The sequence below is a fragment of the Sciurus carolinensis genome, chromosome 1 (genome assembly GCF_902686445.1).
Source record: "Sciurus carolinensis chromosome 1, mSciCar1.2, whole genome shotgun sequence".
In the NCBI taxonomy this organism is placed as follows: domain Eukaryota; kingdom Metazoa; phylum Chordata; class Mammalia; order Rodentia; family Sciuridae; genus Sciurus; species Sciurus carolinensis.
The window spans coordinates 98,551,991-98,578,442 of NC_062213.1; the positions used below are offsets into that span (position 1 = coordinate 98,551,991).

At 47.5% G+C, this 26,452-nt stretch overlaps 3 protein-coding genes across 17 annotated transcripts in view; 1 reads left to right on the forward strand and 2 right to left on the reverse strand.

The window, feature by feature from the left end:
* Nucleotides 1-3: 3 nt before the first annotated feature.
* On the reverse strand, nt 4-16,667 carry Anxa9 (annexin A9). Of its 7 annotated transcripts, none has more exons than XM_047518154.1 (16): nt 16,468-16,667; nt 12,633-12,805; nt 9,579-9,714; nt 8,690-8,793; nt 8,435-8,531; nt 7,930-7,965; nt 7,448-7,542; nt 7,115-7,228; nt 6,791-6,881; nt 5,643-5,722; nt 5,046-5,105; nt 4,504-4,588; nt 4,264-4,359; nt 4,108-4,166; nt 632-750; nt 4-372 (listed from the first exon to the last, which is right to left on the reverse strand). In XM_047518154.1, the coding sequence occupies exons 3-16, from the start codon at nt 9,709-9,711 to the stop codon at nt 360-362; spliced, it is 1,182 nt and encodes a 393-aa protein (XP_047374110.1). In that variant the 5' UTR covers nt 9,712-9,714; nt 12,633-12,805; nt 16,468-16,667; the 3' UTR covers nt 4-359. The 7 variants fall into 7 exon arrangements, with proteins under 7 accessions (XP_047374110.1, XP_047374118.1, XP_047374065.1 ...); XM_047518162.1 differs by having other exon boundaries at nt 628-750; nt 9,579-9,655; nt 16,468-16,639; XM_047518109.1 differs by having other exon boundaries at nt 628-750; nt 16,468-16,639.
* Cers2 (ceramide synthase 2) lies at nt 15,845-24,614 on the forward strand. Of its 4 annotated transcripts, XM_047518077.1 has the most exons (12): nt 15,870-15,991; nt 20,430-20,525; nt 20,724-20,897; nt 21,328-21,445; nt 21,596-21,714; nt 21,876-21,933; nt 22,041-22,091; nt 22,231-22,323; nt 22,499-22,627; nt 22,795-22,901; nt 23,017-23,170; nt 23,538-24,614. In XM_047518077.1, the coding sequence occupies exons 3-12, from the start codon at nt 20,725-20,727 to the stop codon at nt 23,676-23,678; spliced, it is 1,143 nt and encodes a 380-aa protein (XP_047374033.1). In that variant the 5' UTR covers nt 15,870-15,991; nt 20,430-20,525; nt 20,724; the 3' UTR covers nt 23,679-24,614. The 4 variants fall into 4 exon arrangements, with proteins under 4 accessions (XP_047374018.1, XP_047374033.1, XP_047374042.1 ...); XM_047518062.1 differs by lacking the exon at nt 20,430-20,525 and having other exon boundaries at nt 15,845-15,991; XM_047518086.1 differs by lacking the exon at nt 20,430-20,525 and having other exon boundaries at nt 15,914-16,021.
* The window catches only part of Setdb1 (SET domain bifurcated histone lysine methyltransferase 1), a 30,232-nt gene continuing 28,271 nt past the window's right edge, over nt 24,492-26,452 (reverse strand). For all 6 annotated transcript variants that reach the window (XM_047518035.1, XM_047518050.1, XM_047518045.1 and 3 more), the window contains 3 exons: nt 26,137-26,348; nt 25,796-25,884; nt 24,492-25,294 (listed from right to left, as the gene is read on the reverse strand). In XM_047518035.1, coding sequence (XP_047373991.1) covers nt 25,177-25,294; nt 25,796-25,884; nt 26,137-26,348 — 419 coding nt within the window. In that variant the 3' untranslated portion in view covers nt 24,492-25,176. The remainder of the gene's footprint in view (nt 25,295-25,795; nt 25,885-26,136; nt 26,349-26,452) is intronic.

Here is a 26,452-nt window from a genome sequence, read left to right on the forward strand (position 1 = left end):
CAGTAAAGTTTGCCAAAAAAATTCAAGTACCAGAGAGAGATTCTGGTCAGGATATGGGACAGATGAGTGGGATAGAAACTATCAAAGAGATTCCGTTACCCTGCATCCCAGGACAGAGAGCCCAGGTACAGCCACCATTCTGAAATGAAGGAAATTAAGGATTTAAAAGAAACATAGAGCTCAATAAGAAGCTGGGGTATGTGGTACACCATGAGGGGTTATCCTATTTGGAGGCCCAGCTGGTCTCCTGCAGGCTTAACCAAACATGGGAATCTCAGATTCTTGAATGGGGTAGGGGGAAGGGAGGTCTCAAATATCTTCAGCTCTGCACAGGGCCAGAAGGGCTGACCGGCAATCCCCTATGACAGCATCCTGCAGACAAGGAAGTCAGATGTTAGAAAGACCCACCACCATACCATAGACCAAGCATTCTGATCCCTCCCTCCTGCTGGTCCACAGCTCATCCAGGAGGGAAAGATTCTCCCTGATGCTTGGAGTCTTGCACTCAATGAACCAATTGCTCATGAGATCTATAAGGCAAGCATATGCTCTTCTGTGAGCAGGAAAGATGGGTATAGGTGAGGAGTGAAACTCCAAGGCTCAGACTAAAAACTAGCCAAATTTCACCTGCAGAGAAGAATAGAGGGACTTTCCAAATTTCTTCTTGAACTCAGCTCGGATGCTTAGAAGGTCAGTCTCACTTCGAGAGATAAGGATGCGCATCAGGACTTGGTGATTAGGCTCAGTTTCCTGGTGGAGGAAGAAACAGATGGAGAAGGAATAGTTTGTAAGATTCTCACTAAGAGAAAGGATTGATCCAGCACCTGGCACATACCTTGTGACTCCCAGCAACTCAGGAGGCTGAGACAGGAGGATCACAAGTTTGAGGCCAGCCTCAGCAACTTAGTGGGGCCCTTAGCAACTTGGTGAGACCCTGCCTCAAAATAAAAAATAAAAAGGACTGGGGATGTAATTCAGTTGTAAAAGCACCCCTGGGTTCAATCCCCAGTACTGGAAAAAAAAGGAAAAAGAGGGTTGAACTGCAGGGAGGGTAGAATCCTGGAAAAAGAGAAATAGACATTGCAGGGCAGAAGTCGTCTTTGTACAGCCTCATAGAAGATGATATAGTAGGAAAGATGGGTTTCTGAGTGGGTAACTTGAATATTTCTCTTGTTCCTTCCCTATATCTTTCCTGGTCCTGCCACTAGCTTACAACCTCACTCCCCGACAGCAGGATGGTAAATGGTCCCAGTGGGTCCATCAGGGAGGCTAGAAAAGGCCAACTGGGGGGATGGTAGAGGGAGGGAAAGGAAAGGTAATGGAAAATGAGGTTGATCAAATTAGGCTATACACATGTACAAATATGGCAAAACGAATCCCACTATTATGTCTAATTACAGTGTACCAATAAAACATAGAAAAGGCTCACTGCCTGTAAAGACTACTGGCATGAAAACCAGGAATACTACTTTTATTTATTTATTTATTTTTATTAGTTGGTGATGAACCTTTATTTATTTATTTATATGTGGTGCTGAGACTCGAACCCAGTGCCTCACATATGCTAGGCAAGCTCTCTTCTACTGAGCCCCAGGAAGACTACTTTTAACTTTCTTAACTTGACTTTTAATGCTTAAAGAGTATACACCTCCCCTATCCTCACACTGAGTTGATAGGGCTCTCATAGGGATCAGAGCTGTGTGTCTACTCATTCTGATCCTGACCCTCCCTATCTGTTGTCTTAAGAGATTTTTATTGCAAAATTCCTATTTTTTGTGCACTGCTGCTGTCATCATTTCCTAACATCCTCTTTTCTGGAGTTTTCTCAGCCATTTGACTCACTGATATCTTGCCCAGAACTGCCTACAACCCATCTTTGATCATAACCCCCCATGATCATAAACTTCCATGAAGAAACAAAATAAAATGACTGGGGGTACAGTTCAGTGACAGAGCACATGTTTAGCATGTGTGAGGGCCTGGGTTTTAACCTCAGTAAGATTCTCACTAAAAGATTGAGCCAGCAAATGATGAGATGAAAACAGGATGCTAGGGTGGTGCACACCTATAATCCTAGTGACTTGGGAGGTTGAGGCAGGAGGATGGGAAGTTCAAGGCCAGCCTCAGCAACTCCAGGAGACCCTGTCTCAAAAAATAAAAAGGGCTAGGGAAGTGGTTCAGTGGTTAAGTGTCCCTGAGTTCAATACCTGGCACCAAAAAAAAAAAAAAAAAAAGAAAACAGGATGGTCTATTTCATTTGGACTCATTTTTAAATTATCAAATTATCAAATTATCAGTGGACCTGATGGTTACTTCATTTTAATTTCATCAGTCTTATATTGTTTTAAAGATTGTCAATTGCTCCCTCATATCCATTTTTCCCTTCTTCCAATTCTTGTCCCTCCAAAGTTGTAGAACTGGACCAAGAGATGCTGATTAAATATTCTTTTCAGTATACAAGTGTTCTTTCCACTTAATACTTGAGAATAGACTTGGCATCTCATAATCCCCCAGGACTGTCACTGTGAATATTCATTTTAGAGTTCAGATTGGTTCAAATGTGCCTCAAATCAGTTTTTGCTGACGGTAATTTTTCTGAATAAATATTCTTCACAGTCTATGTTTCTATATATCTCTAATAAAAAAAAAAAAAGTACTGGAATTTGGAGCAGCAGTACATGCCTTATAATCCCAGTTACCAGAGAGGCTAAGACAGGAGAATTACAAATTTTAGTTCATCCTCAGCAACTTAGTGAGAACCTGTCTCAACTTTTAAAAAGTTTAAAAAGGATTGGGACTGTAGCTCAGTGATAGAGCTCTTGCCTAGCATACACAGGTCTTGGTTTCAATCTCCAGTACTGGGGGGAAACAAATACAAGAGTGTTCAGAATGAATTTTTTCCTTTTACTTTTTATAGAAGGGCTAGGAATATAGCTCAGTGATAGAGTGCTTGCCCACCTGGGTTCAATCCCCCGCACCATAAAAACAAAATCAAAACTTTCAAAATGCTTTTGAAATTTTATAGAAAAATGGGCCTGAGGGCTGGGGAGATAGCTCAGTCGGTAGAGTGCTAAGTGCTCACTAAGTTGCTGAGGCTGGCTTTGAACTTGCTGTCCTCCTGCCTCAGGCTCCCGAGCTGCTAGGATTATAGGCATGTGCCACCAAGCCTGGCAAAAAAGAGAACACTTATCTCTTTCACATTTACACTTTCTCTAACCTGGTGATTTTTGTTAACTCCTATTGTTGTAGGGGTGCTCTACCATTGAGTTATACCCCCAGTCCTTTATTTTTTGTGTTGATGTCTCACCAAGCTGCCCAGACTGGCTTCAAACTTGCAATCCTTCTGCCTCGACCTCCTGAGTTACTGGAATTATAAGCATGAGTCATCACACCCAGTGCAAAATTTTTATATGCAGGTTTTTGGGGACATTTTTTAATAGAAGATGTAGTTCATTTGAGCAAAGTAACTAGATTTGTTGGTGGAATTACTCCAACCAAGGTCACCGTTTAAGGATGGATACTATGGAACAAAAATCTGACCACTATGGAGAAAGGGGATCCTGGGAGCTAAGAGCACTTATGGCTGACAAAGTATTGACACAGGGCAGTAAATGTCTGATATCATTCAGTGTTTATAGGGAGACTATATGACTTACTAGCTGTGTGACTTTAGACAAGGCACTTTACCTCTCTGTTCTTCTTTTTTCCATGTATAGAACAATGATGGGGTATGGTTCTGGAGACTGATTGAAATATGTGTAATATACTCAGGATGGGCTCTGGCACCTAAAAAATCCTGGCTCTTATTCTTGCTAGTGTTATCTTCATCACCTCTGACCACAATGGATATTGGAGTAGGAAGTCACTGTCTTATGAAGAAATTCATCACACGGTCATTAATAAGGTCAAACTTTAGCTTTAGTGCTCTTATGGGTCAATTAACTTAGATCTAACAATAGTTTTCTATTTTACCTTTGATAAGACAGTTTGTAAACACAGAGGAAGAGCCCCACCAAGTTCTTATGAGATTGTTACATTAGTAGCTGGCTGGAAGAGTCTCCCCTCAGATTTTGTTTGAAAGGGAGGGAAAAAGAGCACACTTCTCACCTGGAGGGCTCGGTGAAGTTTGTCAGCAAAGTACAGTGGTGTGTTCCTGATCACCGCCACTGGAGGCAAACCGGGAAGGATGGAGGACTTCAACTAGGGCCACAGCTTCCCAGGCCAGGAGAGACCCCTACTGCACACCTCTGGAACTGGTCCTACCTAGGCTGAGCAGGGCTGCCTGGACATCTCCATGGAAACGGTTCCGGACAGCCTCCTCCAGCTCTTGCCCAGTGCACCGCTGGTACTGATCAAACACTTGGGATGTGCATGGGAAGTAGTTAGGAAGATGAATTGAGGGAGGATCAATTATCACAGAGAAGGACGACCCCACGCACACACACCCCTCAGCCATAGCTCATGATTAGGGCAAGTTGTAGGGACGAGAAGGCTCATGTCTACCTCGGATGAGGTGTTCAGGATTGCGCTGGGTGAAGATTAGGACCCATGGCCCTTCTGTGCTGCATCCTTCATCCTGCTGTAATGCCTGGGAGGGAGGGAGGGATCAGCAAGGAGTGAATTAGGATTATTGGTTTGGGTCAGGGGAGCCATGGTTATGATGTTCCCAGAATGTATCATGATGGAAATGGGATTAAGGATGGAAAAGGTGATTTTAACCTGTCAATTCCTTGTTCTATTTATGGTTTAAAAAACAAGAAACAGGGTTAATAGAGGGGCCCTCACACCTCTGTTCCCCAAGTTGGAAAAATCCTAGGGAAATTTCCCTCACCCAAATGTGTAGGATAGGAGGGGCCTGGGAGTTCAGGAGACAGAGTCAAAATGAGCGAAGAGGTTTTTGTTACCATGTCACTGGGACATGCCTCTCCCCAAGGCAGATACAGATTTGTGGGACAAGTGGGTGCCCAGGTCCCAGGTTCTAAGACACAGTGGAGAAGGATGTCGTATGTACATGGTTAGGCAAACTCCTAAGTCCCCTTGCTCACCTGGACATCCTGTGCTGCCAGATTGTAGTCAATGATTCCAGTATAGCTCTCACGGCCCCCCTAAGAGGAGAAAAATGTTCTCAGAAAGGTGTGTGTTTGTCTGCTTGCTTGTTGTTTTCTTTGGTCCTGATTAAACCCAGGGATACCCTACCACTGAACCACATTCCCAATCTTTTTTTTTTAATATACATTTTTAGTTGTAGATGGACACAATACTTTTATTTTATTGATTTAGTTTTTATACGATGCTATGGATCAAACCCAGTGCCTCACACATGCTCGGCAAGTGCTTTATCACTGAGCCACAACACCAGCCCCTTTTTTATTTTTTATTTTGAGAGAGAGAGTCTTGCCAAGTTAGGGAGGCTGACTTCAAACTCAGGATCTTTCTGCCTCAGCCTCCTGAGTTATCTGAATTAGAGGCAGGGGCCCCTGCACTCATCTTGAGGGGTGGCTTTTGATTTTCAGACTGACAAGCCAAACCCCAGCCTCCCTAAGGTCCTCTCCTTTCCATCACATGACACAGTGCTCCCTGCTTGTGCACACCCCTGAACTGATGAGTGTAACTTCCCTCCCTTGCAGGCCAGTCCTCCTCACCTTGGCCAGAGCCAGGAGCAGGTCCCGCAAGATGCCACTGGTCTTAGACTTGATGTCCTCCTCAGCCTCTACCTGGAAATCTGGGGTGGAGTCAAGAGCTCTCTGGCTCCTACTGATTTTTCCCCCCCGTACAGAGAGCCACCTGTCAAATTCCTGACTCATTGTGCCTTGCCAATGGGTGCCAGTGCCATTTCCTGCTTAGAGTAGCTTGATGGCTGCTTGTTCTCAAGATATAAGGCACAAATACCATCATGACCACTCTGAAAACATCTCTAGGCTGTGAGCTGTGGGGTGATTTCATTCTAAGCACCAACCTGCCAGGCAGGCAGCATCTATTCATTATTAGGGTGGTGGCCAATAGTGAAGAGGGGCTGAGGATACCCATATTGTGAAACAAGATGGCTAAGCCCTGGCCCTCCAGTGACAATTGGAGATGAAGAAAAGATGATGTGTGAGGTAGGATGTGAAGTGGGGAAAGAGCAGGACAGGGAGAGAAGGAAGGGAAATGAGGAAAACATGGGCGCTAGGGATGTAGTTGGGTGATAGAGTACTTATCTAGCATGCACCGAGGTCGGGGGAGAGAGACGTAGGATAGGGATTAAGAACATAAGATTAGACATCAAAGGAAAATTGGGGAAAGCAAGAAAATGGGATGGTGGTGGTAAGATGAGGATGGGAAAAAGCTAGTTACAAATTAGTGGGTGAGGCATGTGGCAGCCAAGCAGGGTCAGCAGCTGGGGAGACGTGACACCTATCACTTAGAGATTAAGTTCCCACCTTAGCCTCAGGCTATAACAAGGCTGCATTCAGCTAGTGGGGGTGGTGTGATGGCAGGGGCAGCAAGGGTCTAGGAAGCTGACATGGGTACCATGGGATTGTTACAGTGCCTAATGTTGTTATTATTTTGGAATTTGCCCTGGAGTCCCAGACTAAGATAGTTAATCACTGTTTTCCCTTAATGATCACATCTGGTTCCTTCCCCTGGGGAGACTGAGGCACTGGCAGCCAAGCAGGGGGGTGTGAGAGTGAGGGGAGACCCCAAGGGAATAAAACTTGGACAGCCAAGTTCCCAGATGGTTCATGTATAGAGAAGTGGACTGTCCTGTAGGTCCCTCTCCAGTTCTTGGGAACCCCTCCCATATTCTTACTGTGTCTGTAGACTGCCAGGCACTCCTGCAGCTGAGGTGGGGTTCGGGTAGCAAGAATTTCCATGGTTACATCCTCCGCAGAACCTGAGGCCTATGAGAAATTGGGAGCCCACTCTGAGACTAGGCCATGTCATTAGGATGGCGGACCAAGAGGGGCAGAGAGCACATGCTGGCCACTTCTTCATCTAAGGGTCAATACTAAATTGTAAGAGGGGCCTCCAAGTCCACCCTCTGGAATAGACAAAGGCCAGGCAGTTGGCCCTGTCCTTCCCTCAGTGGTGTCCTCAAATCCCTGATACCCTAGCAAGTATCCTTTCTTGGTACCTTCAGGGCTGTCCTCAATTCCTGGGCATCAAATTGGGATGCAGGCTGCAGCAGAGCCACCACAATCCTCTCCAGGTTTCCAGAGAGGGCCGCCTGTAGGGACTTCAGCAGGTCCTATAATAAATGGTCCCCACAGCAGAGGCATGGGGTCAGGGGAGGGCCCCAGAAGTGTGAGTAGGTTTGGGAAGATTTAGCTGGTTTTTATCTCAGACCTGAAGCACCAATCCCTGGTAGCCAGGAGGCAGGGGCTGCCTTGGCTGCCATGGCTGTATGCCATATTCTCTGGGGGTCCTCACCTGGGTCACTGCTCCTGGGAAGTCGGAGCAGTCTCACCTGTTGGGTACGCTCCTGGAAGGCTCTAGAAATGAGCTGCCTTTGCTCTCTGCTGCGATTGGTCAGCACATCCACAATGGCACCACAATCCACACCTGAACCAAAGTGAGGACTGTAACCAAGGTCTTTGCTTTTTTAATTTTTTTTTTTTTTTTGTACCAGAGATTGAATCCAGGGCACTCTATCACTAATCTACATCCCCAACCCTTTTATTTTTTATTTTGAGACAGTCTCACTAAATTGGTGAGACTAGTTTCAAACTTGAAAGTTTCCTATCTCAGTCTTCCAAGTAGTTGGGATTATAAGCATGCACCAAGGCATCAGGATCTTCACAGGGCTGGGATCCCCATACTCTCCAGAGTAGAGAACAGAGAGAGGAAGGGCTGGGAAGGGAAGAAGCAGAGGCTACATCACCCATATTTCCACTTGATCCAAAAGAAGATGCAGGGGCTGGGCTTGTGGGTAAGTGTTAGGGCACTTGCCTAGCACATGTGGGGCACTGGGTTTGATCCTCAGTACTGCATAAAAATAAATAAAATAAAGGTATTGTGTCCATCTACAACTAAAATTTTTTTTTAAAAGATGCAAATCAAGTGCTGAAATGGCACGTAAATCTGATCCAAATTTAGGCAAAGTTGGCCCAGCGTTGTAGTTAAAAAAAAAAAAAAAAAAAAAAAAAGCTTTTAGGGATTGGTCAGCTAAATTTAGAATCTTAGTTCCATTGTTAAGAGGTATATGCCCTTGGACAAGGATCTTAATCTCTTTGAACCCTAGTTCCTCATCTGAAAAATGGAAATAATAAGACTTCCCTTCTAGGGTGTTGTGAGAATGAGTATGACACACCTACCATGGTATGGTACTTGGCATACAGGAATTAAAGTATTTCACAAACATTTCTTGAACAGTGTTAGTTCCTCCTTCCTGGCTCCTTCTTGGTCTATAGATCAGTTTCTAAAAGAACCCCAAGAGCAGAGGGAAAGGGCTCACCATGGCCTGTAATGGCTTTCAGTAGCCTCTGTACATCCTTGTCCACACTGAAGCTCAAGAAGTTCCTGAGTGTGCCCAGGGTTCCCCAAGCTGCAGTCTGTAAGAGCATGGAATGATTAGGAGGGGACATTCCTGTCCACCTCTGCCCCTCCCCAGTGCCCAGGACAGGATCTACTCTCCATTTTCTCCCATCTTCTCACAGCCCCTGAGTTGATACATTAAAGATGATTCCCAGCCAGAAATGGTGATGCACACCTCTCCTACCTTACTGGCAAGGCCCAGATGGCTAAGGATCTCCTGGGTCAGAGGAGGTCTCATCTCCTTGCAGCTCACAGACATGGTGTAAAAGGATAGGATGCCTTAGGGAAGGAAACAGGAACAAACTGAGGCCCAGCTGGGCTCTTGATGACCCTCAGACCTACTGCCTGGGTTCCCATTGCCTACTCCTTTTCCTTGTTGCACCAAAAAAAAAAAAAAAATATATATATATATATATATATTTATTTAGATATATTTTAATAAATATATATTTATATATAAATAAATATATATATATTTATATATAATATATATATATTTTAATATAATATATATATATATACTAACCTGCTTAGCAGGCTTGTGAGCCCAGACTATAGGAGTAAGGGAGGGGTAAGCTCCACCTTCCCCACCTCTCGCCCTTCCTTTAGGAAGCAAGGGTTGACCAGAGAGACTGCTAGAACCAGCACCAATCAAACCCTTCCTGATCCAAGTTTCCTCAGTCCTTGGTCTGAGATGATACTCCTTTCTGAGGTCTGTGTCCCTTCCTTCCACAGCTTGGCTGGATTCTCCTGGGGTACTATAGGGCAGTTGAGGTGAGGTGGCACTATTAAGTGCATGGGGTGGGATTCAGCTCCTAATTGTACCCCCATCACCACCTACAAAAGTGCCTTCCTACTTATCTGCCCTTTACCCTGGGAATCTCATGTTGGAATCTTTAGGTCACCAGGTACAGACTCTGAGTTGAAGTATGTGTCCTTGTGGGACATGGTACCTGGACTAGAGAGGAGGCACTCTCAGACGGGGAAAGGAAAACATGCTTACCTCCCTCAAGCAATCAACAAGGTCCCCCTCCTTCCGCTGAAGACCCAATTCCAGGACTTACCCAAGGTGCTAGAGGATAGGTGGATATTGTTCTGGCCTGGTGGCCTGCCTCTGTGGGCACTCCAGCTTCTGTGCAGCCTGGTAGAGGAGAGGGGGCGTGGGCATCCTGGGCTGAACAGCCGGTCAGATGACATCTCCTGCAGACCAACCCATCTGTTGTCTGGGGCTCTAGCTCCTCCCAGACGTGGGAGACCAGGTCCCATGTGTAAACACCTCCCTGCCTAGCATCTCTCCTCCCAGGAACTGGGCCTTAACCCAAGTAAGTGAACTCCGCTCAGCCTCTGAACAGCTCAGCCAAGGACACAGGAGGCTTTGTGCATTGCTTTCCCTGTGGGGCCACATGGGACCACAGAAGCCCAGTCCAAGTCCACCTCTGACCTGGCTCTGACTCTGGCCTCCTGCTCCCTGGGGGGCAGGTCCAGCAGGCTCCAGGTTGATTTCAAGGTTGATATAGAAAAACCTGCTGGGGCACATATTAGTAAGGCGCCCAAGGCTGCACCCCAGAAGGGGTCTCAGCCCAGAAACTCCCTTGATCACTGCCTTTTTAAAGCCAGTCAACCTGGGTGGGGAGATAAGGGGTTTTTATCCCTGTGAAGGAAAGACACAGGTATTTTGGGGTGGGAGCAGATTCGATGAATCAGGAGAGAAAAATGCAAAGGGTGTTTGTTCCCTGGGGACAGAAACGTCATGCTCCCAAAGGCAACATGGAGGAGGAGGAGACTCCCGGGGCCCCAATTTCTTTGACTCCTTCTCCTAACTTTTGGCTGCCAGGGCTCTCTGACTGATTGAGCTGCAGATGATGCAACCCCAGCAGCTGGGCTCCAGGCTGTCAGTGTGCAGAGCTGCAGGTGAACAGTCTTTCAGAGCCTCTTGGGGGCCCTGAGGAGTTGCTCAAACCTCACAGCTGATTCCCTTGGGCCTGGGAGCAATCTCTTCTCTGCTTCCCTGGAGGGATCAGATTGGGGCTGGGCCCACAAACTGGAGCACTTTCTCCACTCTGCCACTTTTCCAACCCAGGATGGCCCTCACTGGTTTTCCTATAGAGTGCTTCACACCACGAAGAAAGATTTCCCTGGTGGCAATCACTGCTCTCACTATTCTCTCCCATCAAAGTGGAAAACAGCCAGTCATAGTCATTCACATCTGTAATACCAGTGACTTAGGAGGCCAAGGTAGAAAGATCACAAAAGTTGGAGACCAACCTGTGCAACTTAGTGAGACCTGTCTCAAAATAAGAATTAAGAATGGCTGGGGAACTGGGGTTGTGGCTCAGTGAGCACTTGTCTAGCATGTGTGAGGCACTGGGTTTGATCCTCAGCACCACATAAAAATAAATAAATAATATAAAGGTATTGTGTCCATCTACAACTAAAAATAAAGAAAAAGGATAAGGATGTAGTTTAATGGTAGAGTACCCCTGGGATCAATCCCCAGGCCACAACAAAGTGGAAAATATGCACCAGTTTTAGGATTAGAGAATGTGGGTTCAAGTCCCAATTCTTTTCTTTTCTTTCTTTCTTTTGTTTGTTCTTCCTTTCTTTCTTTTAAACATTTTTTTTTTAATTGGTACTGAGAATTGAACTCAGGGGTACTTAATCACTGAGCCACATCCCCAGCCATTTTTTAAAATTGTGAGACAGGGCCTTTCTAAATTGCTGAGGCTGACTTTGAACTTGAGATCCTCCTGCCTCAGACTCCTGAGCTGCTGGAATTAACAGGCATGCGCCACCATGCCTGGTTCCAGTTCCAATTCTGCCACTTTTTATAGTCTGTAAATTTAGGTAGTCACTTCAGCTCTCTAAATGGGAATACTAGAAGAGGCTGGTGGGGGTGGGGGGGTAGACATCTGAAGATCAGTTTTCTGGGAGGGATAAACAAGGTAATGATAGAAAGTGGCACAGTGCCTTGTTAATTAGAGGTGTCAGATTAAGTAAATAAAAATACAGGACACCCAGTTAAACTAGAATTTCAGATAAACAATGAATAATTTGTTCATAGAAGCATGACCCAAATATTTCATGTAATACACTTATGCTGACAAATTATTTATTGTTTACCTGCAATTATAATTATAATCCAACTGGATGTCCTGTATTTTACCTCACAACCTGACAAATGGGACTCATGACAGCTAAAGCAAAATATGTTTTATTTATTTATTTTTTTTGTACTTGGGATCGAACCACATCCCCAGCTCTTTTATTTTTTATTTTGAGTCAGGGTCAGGGTGACCTCAAACTTGAAATTCTTCTGCTGGGTAATTAGTTTAACTTTTCTGTCCTTGAAACAGAGATAAGTTGGGTGGCATACAGCACCCCTGTTATCCCAGCAATTCAAGAGGATGAGGCAGGAGGATCAAAAGTTCAAAGCCAGCCTCAGCAACTTAGCAAGGCACTAAGCAATTCAGAGAGACCGTAAGTCAAAATAAATAAATAAATAATAAAAGGGGGCTGGGGATGTGGCTCAGTAGTTGAGCAGTCGAGCAGCTCCCTCCCCCTGGGGTTCAATCCAGTAGAGAGAGAGAGAGAGAGAGAGAGAGAGAGAGAGAGAGAGAGAGAGAGAATGAATACCGTTTGTATTATAGGTTGTCCTCAGAATTAAACACAAATAGTGCTGGGAATGTAGCTTAGTGGGTAGAGCACCCTGGGTTCTATCCCCAGTACTACAAAAATGTTAACTGTTAACTGACATATAACAATAAGTACTGTTACAATATTATTTTGTAATAGTAACTGTTGTTATTACTTGTCTCCCTAAGAAATCCAATCTTGACTGGCAATTTCTTCCTTGCCATTTCCGAAGATGACCACAAGAGGGCATTAGCAACCTTCGGGACTCTAGAGTCTACTACCCGCCACTTGAGGTTCCTAGCTCCATCTCCAGATAAGGATGGTCTCTCTCAGTCACTTGTTGAGAAGTGAAACCTCCTGAGGGCATGAAGTTTCTGGGTGGGCTTGTTGGGGAGGTGGGGTCAGGGGAAGAGCCTCAGGTGGATATCTACTCACTACTTGCAGATGAGACAGACCACTAGACACATGTTGGGGAACCAGGTTACCTGTTATCCTGAGTGATCACTGGACAGCAGTTCCACAGCCAGGGTCCCCATGTCCTCAGCTTTTGGAAATCTTCAGAATCTCTTCTGATTACACATGCCAAGCAGGCTTAGAGTGAGGGCACCTGTCTTGCCCAGTTCAAACCTCTTCAAGGGACTCCTTGTAGACCTGCAGGCTGAACTCAGTTGGAGAAGACACAAAGAAGCCCACCTGGTAAAAGCCATGTCCTATTGCCTATGTAAGGAGTGTGAGGGTTGGGGGAAGGGGAGTACATTTACAGTATCTCCACTGAAACTTTGGTGGAATCTCACCAAGTTTCATCCCTGAGTTTTGTTTTTGATCACCACACAAGCTAGACTGAAGTTGTTTTCAGATTTACTGTTCACCTTCCATGTCCATGTTCTTCCATACACATACTAATCAGAACCCTGCTTAGCTTTCGGGATCAGATAAGATCCCATGTTTAGGGTGGTAGAGCAGGAGACCCAACTCCATGTTCTAAAGTTTAGGATTTCAGGGTTGGAGGACATTTTAGGGATGATCTAATCTGTTACCCTTCAATACTGATTCTAAAGCTGTGAAGTTGGAACCAAAATCCAGGTCTCCTAACTCCCTTTCAGTTTTGTCTTCATCCCTTGATGATGGGACGTCTGTTTTGCTGTCCCTCTTAGTGGAATACAGGGACAAAGCAGTAATATATAGTTGCCTCAGCTATTGACTCAAGAACACTTCTTCAAACCCAGAAGCCCCATTGCTTTTCTGCTGACACTTTGCATTGCATTATTTCAGAATACACAATAATCAATCTCTTTTGGCTATTTTACCTCTTGTTAGGAAATTTTCCCCACAGCTCCTGGCATCTGAGTGTGTTCAGAAACTAGATACTAGACAGACTCTACTCCATACTTAAACAGACTTCTGTATTGTATAGGTAACCCTGTCCTGGAAACACCCACCTTTCACAATTGAGTTCCATGTATTATTCTGTTCCAGAAGCCCACTTAGATACCTAAATTGTGGTCCGATGGCCTGTCCTCTGCCTTACACCTCAGCAGCCCACATAGAGGAAGTGAGTCATGACAAGGCAGGCCTCCCTTGGGGCACTGTGGGCGTGGCCATACCAGCCTGGTGGTGGGGGTTGGGTTGGAAGGGTAGTGATCATAATCTGGTCCATTCAAGGTAGGGTGTGTGTAGCATCCTTCCAATCATGGCTGAGGCCAAGTTTCCCCTCCTCCATTCATTTTCTCCTTTGCCTCCTGGGGGAGGGGTATATCCTCTTATCTTTATTTCTCAGGCCTTCAGTATCCAACTTCTGCCCTAAAACTTCCTCTCCCTACTGCTCACTATTCATACACATCCCCCCCCACACACACATACAAACACGTGTGTATGAATTTGTATATTTGTAAGTATTTATGTAATTCACATATACATGGATTATATATATAATTAACACATTCATTCATATATATGTACATATATGTTTTATATATATATATATATATATTTTTTTTTTTTTTTTTTTTTTTTTTTTTAAACCCACGGCCTTACACATGCTAGTCGAGTGCTCTTCCAGGGAGTTACTACACCCCCAGCCCTCCACTGCTATCTTAAAAAAAAAAAAATGTTAACCAGGAGAGTTAACTGTCCCCCTGAGGAAGCCTTTTAAAAGTCTGGTGGTGACCATGGGAAAGAGTGGAACCTAGGAAAATCCTCTGAGAAAAGAAGGGAGACAAGTAGCACAGGGGTGTGGGGAGGTGTTAGAGAGGGACCCAAACAGGAGACACTGGAACCCTGGTGGAAAAAGGTGTGTGGGTATGTAACAGGTAAGTACTCTAGGGACTGCGCTGGAGAAAGAGAACTATGGAATTGGAGGGCTCAGGAAAGGGGAGTAACAAGTGGGTAGAAAGATACAGTTTAAGATGTCCTAGAAAGAGGGGTTCAGACAAGAGGCATAGGAAAACAGGACCAAAAGGGTTTCTGGGAACTGAAAAAATCAGGCAGGCAGTGGCTAGAAAAGTCTGGAGGGTCCCTGGGGGCTGGTGCAGGGGACCAATCAACTGGTCTCATTTCTCTCCCTGGTAACTTGGGCACTGCAAGGGGTGGTCCCACTGCAAGGAGCAAATGAACAAATCAGTTTGTTTTAATTAAAAGTACCTCAACATGGAGTAAGCTGTAGCTCTCTGTGTAAACAAACCCTCAACTGCATCTTAGTCAAGTTTCAGGCACGCTAGGAGTCAAGGTCAGGTTTTTTTTTTTGTTTTTTTTTTTTTTTTTTTTTGCGGTGCTGGGGATTGAACCCAGGTCCTTGTGCTTATGAGGCAAGCACTCTACCAACTGAGCTATATCTCCAGCCCCCAGTTATTTATTTTTTTTAATGAAACATTGATTTCATCAGACTATTTAAGGGGATATATATTTTCATATGAAATCGAATATGCATAAACGTGGTGTAGACAAAATTCAAATACATTTTACAAACAAAAGTTGGAAGGTGTCTTTCACCCTCTACTACAGTAGGGTGTGTATGCAAGTAAGGAGGTGCTGCCACTAAGGTAGGTGCTACAGCACTTGGGTGGAAACGCGTGGCTTTTACTGGGGGAAGGGTTGGGTCGCTGCTGCCTGGGTCCGTTCCCGGAGACACTTTCAGCCCAGTCGCGCGACACTTGGTCAGGGCTCCCCTGGCTGTGCCAGTGGGGCTGGAGGTGGGAAGTGTGGCAATCCATCCAGCAGAGGAACCCGGGGCCGCAGCACCCGGCCGAGGTCGCGAACCGCAGTCGGAGGAGTGTATGGTGGGGCAAGGGCGCCACCGCTGTGGGACCCTTTTACTTTGGCACCTCATGGGCCTGTCTCGGGGTTCCAGTGGGCTACATTCTCCAGAACCCAGAGACCCAAGTGTCTGGAAAAGCCTGCACCCTGCATGCCCTCATCTGGGGCTTCTCCCGGGCGTGGCGATTACAGTGGGCGCGGCCGCGGGGCCAGCCGCCGCGAGGGCTCGGTTCTGGAGACCTCGCCGCCCGCTCCCGGCCGGCCGTCGGGAGCCGGGACGCAGCTACCCTAGCGCAGAGGCCCGGGCCCGCGGTCCTCCCTGCTCGTCCCTTCCCTCCCGGAGGCCCACGCCCAGTCTCCAGCTCCCGTGTTGCTCGCGGCCTTTCTTCCCCGCGCTGGGCTCGGACTCAGCTCTACTGGGCTCGGCGGGCGACGGGAGGAGGAGGAAGGAGGGAGGGAGGGAGCGGGCCGGCAGGCGGAAGGGGGAGGAGAGGAGCGGGCCGAGCCAGTCCGGAGGGGGGACCCGGAGCGCGGACAAGAGGAGACGGAGCGGCGGCTCCCGGCCGGGCCAGCTCCGCGACGCCGCTGCCGAGTGAGTCAAGACCCCGGCCCGGCGTCCCAGGCACGCGCGCGGGGGCGGGCGCAAGAAGGGGCTGCGAAAAAGTTGGAAGAGCTGGGACCACTCGGCCGTGGCTCGGTGGAGAGGGCCTCTGCTAGGGGGCTCGGGAACCGAAGAGAGCACAGGGCCCCGAGCGCATTCCGTAGGGTAGCCGTGCGCGGAGGCTGTCGCCAGCCTGGGGGCCTCTGCCCAGCGCGCTCATGGCGGCGGGCCTCGGGGAGGGCGGGTCGGAGCGCCTCGCTGGAGCGGCCGGGCCCCCAGCGCCGCCGAGGCAGCCTGGCCTGATGCCTCGGCATTCCCCGGCGCGCCGCCCCGGGTCGGGAGGAGCCCTCTTGGGCAACAGGTAGGGGCTGGGACGTGCGGACGTGGGGGTTGCCCGCCATGGGGCCACAGGCACCCCTTTGTTGGGGAGTAGAGAGGCTTGGTGACCATCCGCGCGAGATCCTTACCCGCGGTGTCGCCCCTCGCCTGAACGGGTCCGGGTGGTGGCTGGAGTACCAAGGCAGAGGAGGATCTTCTTGCTTTTTCTAATTACCGACCCACGGTGCCCACCTTGGGAGAGAGGACAGAGAGTGCATGTGCTTAACGGGAAACAGGAAGGAGTGGCTCAGAGTGTCTGCCCTCGTCCCCCTGGGCTAAGGCTCATATACCGTTATGGGGTGTGTGACTGGCTGGGGAGCAGCTAGTGAAACTGGCTCTCTGGGCCGTAACTTGCTAATTATGGGCACAGAGGCCCTCTGGCAAAATGGGTTAACTACAGGTGTGTGGTATTAATCTGCCCTGAGCTTGGAAGTTTCTCTGTCCGGATGCCAGGCTCCTGACAGCAATGCCTGGTTTCACTCACCTGAGTTGTCAAGGTCAGGGGTCAGAGAGTTCTGTGAATCCGGAGGTATGAAGGGAGCCTCTCTTCCTAGAGAACTGAAGCAGGGAAGGCCTCCAGCAAGCAATCACCCCTGTCTGAGAGCAGGGGCTAGTGGGCCCTCTGTCCTATACCAGAGTTGAGGTGACTGGACCTTAATGTGAGTGGCCGACTGCACTTGTGATCCCTGTTTCTTTGGACCTGACTCTGACCATACAGTGACCTTACAGAAACTTTCCAAGAGTGCAGAGAGCCTTGTCTCTCCTGGCATCCCACACCCTACTTTCCTAACTGGGGCCTCTGGCCAGATTTCACCCTGGAAGGAAGGACCTCCTCTTTCTCCTGCCACTGGCTACAGACTGGCTTTCCCTCTAATATGCACCATCCACCCCCATCCCCACCCTCAGATGCCTCTTCACAAGCTGACCCTGAGGACTTTTGGATTGACATCCCAGTCAAGCGGTAGGCCAAGTGAAGCCTGAGGACCACTGTTCTTGCTGCCTCTCACCCCCCGTCTTTCCCAGAATTTGACCCAAATTTTTGGGCCTATGCCTGCAGTCTGGAATAGTGGCACACTTCTTCTTTACTTCACCCATTGCTTGCAGCCTTCTAGTTCAGTTCAAGATCTGCTGCCATTGCCTGAAAAGAAAGTTTTCAACAAGGAAGACTATTCAGGACATCTTGAACGGCTTTTTTATGTGTATGTGTGCAGAGGGTTGAACCCAGGGGCACTTAACCACTGAGTGACATTTCCAACCCTTTTTGTGTTTTATTTAGAGACAGGGTCTCACTAAGTTGCTTAGGGCCTTGCTAAGTTACTGAGGTTGTTTTGAACTTGTGATCCTCCTGCCTCAGCCTCCTAAATTGTTGGGATTACAAGGCATGCACTACCTCACCAGCATGTTGGGGGGTTTTTTTGCTTGTTTTTGTAGTTCCTCAGACTTTGCAAGACCCTATTTTTCACTCTGCCTTTTCTGGCCCCTTTGTATTTTCCTTATTTTACCAAACTCTGAGAGCCAGTGGGACTGTTACTACATTGAGTCTGTGAGAATTCTTTTCTCACAGGCTAAATTTCTGCCCTGCCAGCCTTCTTGTTCTACTAGCTCCCATGCCTTTTTCATTCACCTAGGAGAGTCTTGGAGGATGGTAAGACAGAGTTGGGGCAGAGATTGGGGACTGGCAGAACTCTGCTCACGATCTAGGTAACCTGATGCTCATGAAATCCCTGCCCCTCTGGCCCCTCTCCAGCTTGTGTAGCATTTGTGTCTCTGAGGTAAGTGTGTGGTGTTAAGAGACACACACACACTCTCACATTCACCCCCCCCCCCAATATCTTTTCATGTGGGGATGTTAATTTCTGTAGGTCTGAAAAGTATAGGCGTGATTTTCTCTGCCAGAAAACCAAGTATCTGCCTTGAGGGCTAAGGGGGCTGGAAAGGCAGGGTCTTCTTTCTACCCTGTATGTACATCACCTTTTCTTGCCCCGGCCTCATTTATGGGATTCCTTGTTTGGTTTGTAGTGCATGTGCCAAGAAGCTGTTAGGGCTGCCACAGGGGACAGACTGCTTGGTTCTGTGGAGAAGTGTAGGTGAAGCTGGCTAGGAGCCCCAGTTGTTATCTTTTCACCTCCTGTTGAGCCAGAAGTCCTAACTCTGTTGAACCTGGTACCTCTTCCCCCTGGAGAGGAGTAGTGCTTCTAGGCTAATGGAAGTCTAGGACAGCAAGGGAACGCTGTGGTCACAGAAAGCCTGTGAGAGAGCCCCATTAATCTGCATCTCTGAACTCCTGACACAGCATGCTCTCTCTCACACGTCTCTCTTCCACCCCCCATGCTTGGAGTGGAAGAGTGTGGGTGCTGTCTTGCCTTAGAGCTGAGGTAGGTGCACTATGCAGGTGCTTGACCGTTCTCTGACACCTACTGTGCCTGCCTCCCCAGCTCATCATCTTTGTAGGGATAAAACAGGGGCAAAACATTCCTGGGCTCAAGGAGTCCAAGAGAAGGGACACCACCAACCCTCCAGGTCTCTAGCCAGTCCTCTGAATCAACCCTTAAAATGCCCTGACGAGAGACACATTTCTACCAGTTTCTACTGACTGGGATGGAGTTCAAAGTGGAGGCTTGCCTGTTCCGTTGGCTTTAATTTGTGGAGAAAGAAGAGGTGGGGAATTGTAGTTGTGGGGGAGGTGTTCAAACATACTTTGGAGTTCTCCATTGTCCCTTCTTTTTCTACTTTTCTCTATGAAAAATAGTGTGTATTTGTGTGTAGAAAGTTCTGCTGTGGGAAATCATATTTAATTTTGTTCAGTTCAAAAGGCTTCCATCTCTTGAACTAATTAAATATTTATTCTGGCTAAGGTGGAGGGGGAAGGGGCAGTGCCCTTGTGTGCTGAAGCCTGGAATGTGAGTGTGTCTGTCTGTAAGGGATTCTGGGCAGGAGGGGGAAGGTGGAGCTGAAGTTCCTTTATTGTTAGTGCTTACCTCTGATTTCATCCAAGAGAGCAGTGACCAGGAGTACGGACAGGAGGGTAAAGTCCTTGCTGACCCGTGACAGGCTGAGAGGGATTTCGCAAGTGCTTCTGTAGTGAGTGGGGTGGAGCTTCTGGAGGAGCAGGCCAAGGACCAGCCCAGTGTTCAGCCTTCAGCAGCACTAATTGGTCTACCATTCACATGGGACAACAATCCCCCCCACTCTTTCCTCCCTGAGAGGGGACTATCTTCTGTCTCAGCTTTCAATCTCAGAGCCAGTCTGAATACCACCAGCTCTCTTTCCTCTTGGGAGGAGAATGAAGGGTGGGGAACCTGGAAAAGATTGCCTGGGCCACCCTTCTGGCACTCACTGTGGAGTCCTCGGACTGCCAGGTATTGTGCTGGATCTGTCATCACTGACCCTTCAGGGCCATTTTGCTGCTTCTGTTGGCTTCAAGCAATTATTGATGCCCTATGAACCGCACAGACCATTCTCTCCTTCATCTGGGTTTCCAAGTAGTCACCGCCACCCTGTCCTTTCTCTTTCAGTGGAGGCAAGGGGGAAGGTGTAAAGCAGCAGCTGTTTTCTGGGACAAGGGGTATTTGTGATGGGTGTTCCCCTGGGATTAGTGTTTTAAGTTTTGGATGAGCCTTTATAAGAACTAGCTCCATTCTATCAGATGTCTTAGTTGGCTGTCCAGATTCTCTGTCCCCAGTCCTTGACTCTGTGCCACTCTACCTTCACTTTATTTCTGCAAGAGGCTTACAGGTGAGGTTCTTTTGCCTTAAGTGTAGGGACCGGGTGCCTTGGTATGAGGTGTCACTTTGTGCGCTTGGTGTTCATTGACTGTTTGGGAGCTCAGCATCATTTAGGAATATACTTCTGCTTTCCTTAGGATCTGCGGTCTAGATGGGTTGTAGGGAAGGGGAGTGTTTGCCCCAGCCCTGTAATCTGTTTTGGGGTTCTTCTGTCCCCTCCCCCATGAGCCTTAAAGCCTTGAGTTGGCCTGAGAGTGGGAAGAAGGAAGGTTTTACTCAAGATTCTTGGCCATTGCTTCTCAGGCCAAGTTCTGCCTGTCCTCCAGGTTGAGATCGCAAAATGCTGGGAAGAACCTGAGGTTCTTTATTCAAGGGACTCAGGACTTCCAAAGGTGTCAGCATCACCTGAGGTTGCCATAACAGTAAGTGTTAAAACTGGAAAGCCACAATATTACAGATGAGGAAACTGATTTGCCCCAGGCCACATAGCCAGGACCAAACTCCAGGGCTTGAGTCACTACCCCGTTCCTTCTGACATACCAAGAAAGCCTTCATTTCTCTAATTCTTCCTCCACAACTGTCCCTCTTGACTCCCTCTATCTTGCCCCCTCTTTATTCAGGATGCTCCAGACCTTGTATGATTACTTCTGGTGGGAACGGCTGTGGCTGCCTGTGAACTTAACCTGGGCTGATTTAGAAGACCGAGATGGACGTGTCTACGCCAAAGCCTCAGACCTCTATATTACACTACCCCTGGCCTTGCTCTTCCTCATCATTCGATACTTCTTCGAGCTGTGAGCATACCAGCCTATCCTCAGGCCTTCCCCAGCTGCCAGCCACACAGTCTCTTGGACTTTAAGTTTGTCTTTTGCTGTATCATTAGCCCTGATCCTGGTGTTCTGGCTACCCAAGTCACTGCCCACTGTGTCCCCTCACCCCCAGGGCACCATTGTCTCTCTGAGGGCTCAGCACCCCCAAGCGTTTTCCTTCAATGGTTATTTGTTCTTGTCTTTCACCCGCCACCCCGCCTAGTCACCAGTGAACACAGGCAGCTTTGTCAACTGTGGGCAGCCCAGGAGGCTAGAGGAAAGAGGTTGCCAGGGAACTGGGGAAACTGAGGCCCAGAATAAAGTTGTCTGAGCTTGCAGTTCTTTTCCCTCCCAGCTTAGGGGCTCAGAGCATTCTGAAAGAGCCAGACATCTCTCACTCATGTCCCTTCCCCAGTTATGTGGCTACACCACTGGCTGCCCTCCTGAATGTAAAGGAGAAAACTCGGCTGCGGGCCCCTCCTAATGCCACCTTGGAACATTTCTACCTGACCAGTGGCAAGCAACCTAAGCAGGTATGAACTGCAGGCTCCTCTGGCCCTGTGAGTTACTGAGTATTAGTGGGGAAGGGAGAGGGAGAAAGAGGGTTTTAGCCATGGGGGGTGAAGAAATGGGAGTGGAGTGCTATTGATTTTGAGGTTGAACATAATGGGTTCTTCACCCAGGTGGAAGTAGAGCTTTTGTCCCGGCAGAGTGGGCTCTCTGGACGCCAGGTAGAACGCTGGTTCCGCCGCCGTCGGAACCAGGACCGGCCCAGTCTCCTCAAGAAGTTCCGAGAAGCCAGGTAAGTTGGGGCACATGAAATGGGGTGGTTGAGTAAGGTCTGGTATGTCTTGCTGGGTGGAGTGGCCACCATGAGCAGGTGAATTCAGTTATTAATGATAACTTGAGGATATCTGGGGACTGTTTATCCTCCTACCCAGCCATTTGTGTTCCCTCTTCCAGTTGGAGATTCACATTTTACCTGATTGCCTTCATTGCTGGAATGGCTGTCATTGTGGATGTGAGTGGCCATTACTGGGAAATGGGATTAGATTCTCTGGCAAGGTGGGATGAAGCCATAGAATTTTCAGTCCTTCATTCCTTTAATATTCTACCATCTCTCTGCAGAAGCCCTGGTTCTATGACATGAGGAAAGTTTGGGAGGGATATCCCATACAGGTATGAAATGGATGATTTCTGGGACACATGGAAGAGGGAATGGCATTATAGGATTAATAACCTTGGGCTAGAAGGGCTGGGATTGGAGGGTTAGGGGGCTGGTTGCTCTGAGGTTCTTTACCCCTCTCTCCTCTCCCAGAGCATCATCCCTTCCCAGTATTGGTACTACATGATCGAACTTTCCTTCTACTGGTCACTGCTCTTCAGCATTGCCTCTGATGTCAAGAGAAAGGTGGGTGAAGGGCTGTGCAATTAAGCCTAAGAGCCAAATGAGGTCCTGGGATTAAGTCTCTGCCTTCTGGGGGCTTTGGATGGAGCCATTAGAATATGGGGGACAAGAGGTAAGAAGGAATAGTGGGAGCTGGGGAACAGGAAAACGTCTCCTACAGCCTACATCTTTTCTGCAGGATTTTAAGGAACAGATCATCCACCATGTGGCCACCATTATCCTCCTTAGCTTCTCCTGGTTTGCCAATTACCTCCGAGCAGGAACTCTCATCATGGCTCTGCATGACTCTTCAGACTACCTGCTAGAGGTTAGGCTTCCTCAAACAAGAGGCCCCAGTGCAGATTCTTTAGTTGCTCTGTCTTTTGGGGGGTAGTGGTGAAGGCAACACACAACCAGTCCTGCTAGTGAGTACACGTATGAATGTATGTGGGAAACTCAGGGTTCCATGGTGATGTATGGGGGCTATTTCTGCAGTCAGCCAAGATGTTTAACTACGCGGGATGGAAAAACACCTGCAACAACATCTTCATCATCTTCGCCATTGTTTTTATCATCACTCGACTGGTCATCCTGCCCTTCTGGTAAGTAGGTGTCCAAGCTATCCTCTTGAAAACTCAGGAGCCTTTCCTTTCTCTCCCTCATTTATTTACCCCATCTTGTCCATGTTGTCACCCCCCTTCCCCCGGAAATCCTCAGGATCCTGCACTGCACCCTGGTGTATCCACTGGAGCTCTATCCTGCCTTCTTTGGTTATTACTTCTTTAATGCCATGATGGGTGTGCTACAGACACTGCATATCTTCTGGGCCTACCTCATTTTGCGCATGGCCCACAAGTTCATAACTGGAAAGGTAAGGCTATCTCCCTTTTGTAGGCCTTATTACTTTCAACTACAGAACTCCCCAAACTCCATGTCATGTCAGTAACCCTTTAAAAAACTGAGGGAAACCCAGTGTGGTGGTACACACCTGTAATCCCCCAACCGAGACTTGGGAGGCTAAGGCAGGAGAATAGCAGTCAAGTTCAAGGCCAGCCTCAGCAACTTAGCAAGACTGTTTCAAAAACGCCTGGGTACATTGATGTAGCTCAGTGGTAAAGTGCCCCTGAGTTTAATCCCCCACAAAACTACTGTGGGACCCTGGGCATATTGGGACAAGCTCTCAGTGGCAGTCCTAAGGAATTTGAAGCTCTCATTGACCCTTTTTTCCTTTTCCACAGCTGGTAGAAGATGAACGCAGTGACCGGGAAGAAACAGAGAGCTCAGAGGGGGAGGAGGCTACAGCTGGGGGAGGAGTAAAGAGCCGGCCCCTAGTGAATGGCCACCCCATCCTCAATAACAACCATCGTAAGAATGACTGAACCAATGTCCCCAACTGCCTCCCACATTAATGCATAAAGCCAAGGAACTAGCCAACCTTCCTCATAGGGTCACTTCAAGCTCTGGGGAGATCTACAGAGAAGGGGAAAGGAGACTTCTCTGTGTCCTCCCTCCTCTGTCACCCAGTTGCCTTTAAACCAAATTCTAACCAGCCTATTCCCAGGCAGAGAGGAGGCTGGTTATATCCTTTACTGGGGAAGATGGTTTTCCTTTCTGTTCACTGTTATCATTTCTATTGCTTTTGACATCCCTCCTCAGCTCTGGGAGTGGGGGTTATGATTCACATTCCTTATTCTGGAGAATTTGGCCCTGTTTGCCTTTGACTCCCTGACCTCCACAGCCATGGTTGTGCCTTACTGTCCCATCTGTGGGTCTTACTCTGCCAAAGTGGACCAAGGCTCACTTTTCTAAGCTTCCTGACTTTGGTCAGAAACCAAAGCTAAACTCTTAACTTTTTCCCTCATAAGACAAAATGAACTGAGCATAGGAGAATACACAGGACCCTTGCCCTACTCTGCCAAAAAGTGGGGATAATATTGGGGAGGGGACTGCTCAGATGGTTGTGATGTTACTTTTCTGCCAGTTGTCCCTATAGCTACAAGTCCAAGGTCTTCCAGCCTCCCCTCTCTGTCTTCTTCCCCTTCCAATTCTCTTCAGCTAGGCTAGCTGGTTTGGAGTAGAATGGCAACTAGTTCTAATTTTTATTTATTAAACATTTGGAGTTTTGGTTTTAAAGCCAGAATTACAGCTAGCACCTGTCATTTGAGCAGAGGGACCATTTCAGACCAAAAATGTCCTGTTAATGGTTTGTTTTTTTAATTAAAATATATTAAAGATTAAATAAAATGTGGCAACAAGGATCAGATTATTAGGACTCGATGAGGAATTAACTAAATAAACTAAGATAGTTTTTCTTATGCCTTCCTTGTAGTTATGTAACATTCTTTTAAAAATTTCACATGGAAAATAAAAATAGAGAAGGTATAATAAGATTAATGACAGCTGCCCATTGTGTGTGTGTGGGGGGGGCCACCAGGGGATGGACAGGTTTCACCATTGAAAGATCCAGAATGGGAGTATGGGGCCTGAGGGAGAGAAATCAAATCACAATCTTAGCTTTACCATTTTGTTAAAAGACTTCTCAAGGAACAATACAAATCAGGGATAGCAGATATGCAGTGCTCCCCCCTACCAATTTGATTAGAATCATGAACACATGAACAAACATATGATGGAAGGGATGGCAGGCCTAGATTAGAGTGGTAATCTTTCCCCATTCCCTAGTGCCTTAGGAAGTCAAGAAGGGACTCTGCCTGCTAGCACCACATTGGAAGAGATCTCCTGATCCAGAACCCCCATTTCTATCTACTAGGAACTGGGGGAGTGGCTAGACCAGAGACTTGGGGGGTCAGAGTTCAACTGTCAGGAAGACCCAGTTCCTGAGGAAAGAAGAGTTCTAAAAGTGAGGAAGGCAACTGTCTAAAGAAGACGCCCTCTGCATTCGATGGCTCCACAGCAGCAGAGCAGCTCCTTGCCTTCAACACTGCCCACCTCATAGTTGTAGTCCCAAGTAAGTTCTGTTCCAGCCCGGATTCTCCTGAAGAGGAAAAAAAAAAAAAAAAAAAAAAAAAGGATGGGGTGTGGTGAAGGGAGCAGGTAATGTAGGTACTCACAATGTGTACATGGGGGCTGGGACTGTGGCTCAGTGGTAGAGTGCTTGCCTAGCACATGTGAGGCCTTGGGTTCAATCCTTAGCACCACATAAAAATAAAGGTATTATGTCCACCTACAACTAAAAACCAAAATATATATATACAAAAAAAGAATGTATTCATGGAGCTGGACCATGGAGGCAAAGCACAGCTCCCAAACATCTGTAACCTCTGACTACATCCCATTTGTCCCTAGTGTGTTCTGTGCCGCAGGGGCACAGCTGTGAACAGGATTCAGCTCTTTGTTCCTTAAAAGACAGAAAATTCTGGAAGATACAGTGTCACAGGCAGGGCTCCCCCATGACGAAAAACACTGAGGTTTGGGAAATAGAATTTTACTGTTTTTTGCCCCTCCCCAGTCATCCCCTCTCCTAATTCCCTCTTACTTGCTGGCAAAGAAGGCCACCCAAGGGAAGCGAAGATCATGGGTATCCACGAAGACATTCTGAACAAACAGGTTGGGGCTGCAACTGTGCTGTAAGTTTAAGGACAGCACTGAATCAGAACCAAAGCAATAAAAGTGAGAGTTGGAAGAAAATGATGGTATCTGACTGACCCCATTATAGCAGGCATTTTTCGAAAGAAAGTTACCTCTTTAAGATCCTTTGAAATCAACTAATGTATATCAACTATGTAAAAGTTCATGCAGTATGTTAAAAGAACCAGAAATTTGGGGACCAACCACAGGATAACTGAAACATCTAGAGGCAGGGGAAAGGGATCTTACATTGAGGTAGCGGCCCAGGTTGCCTTCAAGCTTGGCATCAATGATGTAGCAAGACTCTTCACCATCATAGAACTGGCGTGTGTTCTTCCGAACAGGTGCACTTTCCCCCTTGTCCACAGAGGCCATGTTGGTTGATTTAATGGCAATCCCATGGGTTGATTTAAGAGCAAAGCCCCGGGTTGATTTCACTGCCACCTGGCGCTTTGTTGGACCTGGAGAGGAAGGAGAATGGGGTCAGGACCCATTCCAATTCACGACTGCATGTTCTTACTCACTCTCCCCACCATTTTTTTTGCAGTGCTAGAGATGGAACCCC

Excerpts from the sequence above, each read along its gene's own strand:
- Anxa9 (XM_047518109.1), bottom strand. The coding sequence starts at position 9,711 with ATGTCATCTGACCGGCTGTTCAGCCCAGGATGCCCACGCCCCCTCTCC. Across the intron at positions 4,360-4,503 it reads TCCTGAACACCTCATCCGAG|TGTTTGATCAGTACCAGCGG; the intron begins GTAGACATGAGC and ends GCACATCCCAAG. Across the intron at positions 4,167-4,263 it reads GGCAGCCCTGCTCAGCCTAG|TGGCGGTGATCAGGAACACA; the intron begins GTAGGACCAGTT and ends GTTTGCCTCCAG.
- Cers2 (XM_047518069.1), top strand. The coding sequence starts at position 16,219 with ATGGCGGCGGGCCTCGGGGAGGGCGGGTCGGAGCGCCTCGCTGGAGCG. Across the intron at positions 21,934-22,040 it reads GAATGGCTGTCATTGTGGAT|AAGCCCTGGTTCTATGACAT; the intron begins GTGAGTGGCCAT and ends ATCTCTCTGCAG. Across the intron at positions 22,324-22,498 it reads CCTCTGATGTCAAGAGAAAG|GATTTTAAGGAACAGATCAT; the intron begins GTGGGTGAAGGG and ends TCTTTTCTGCAG.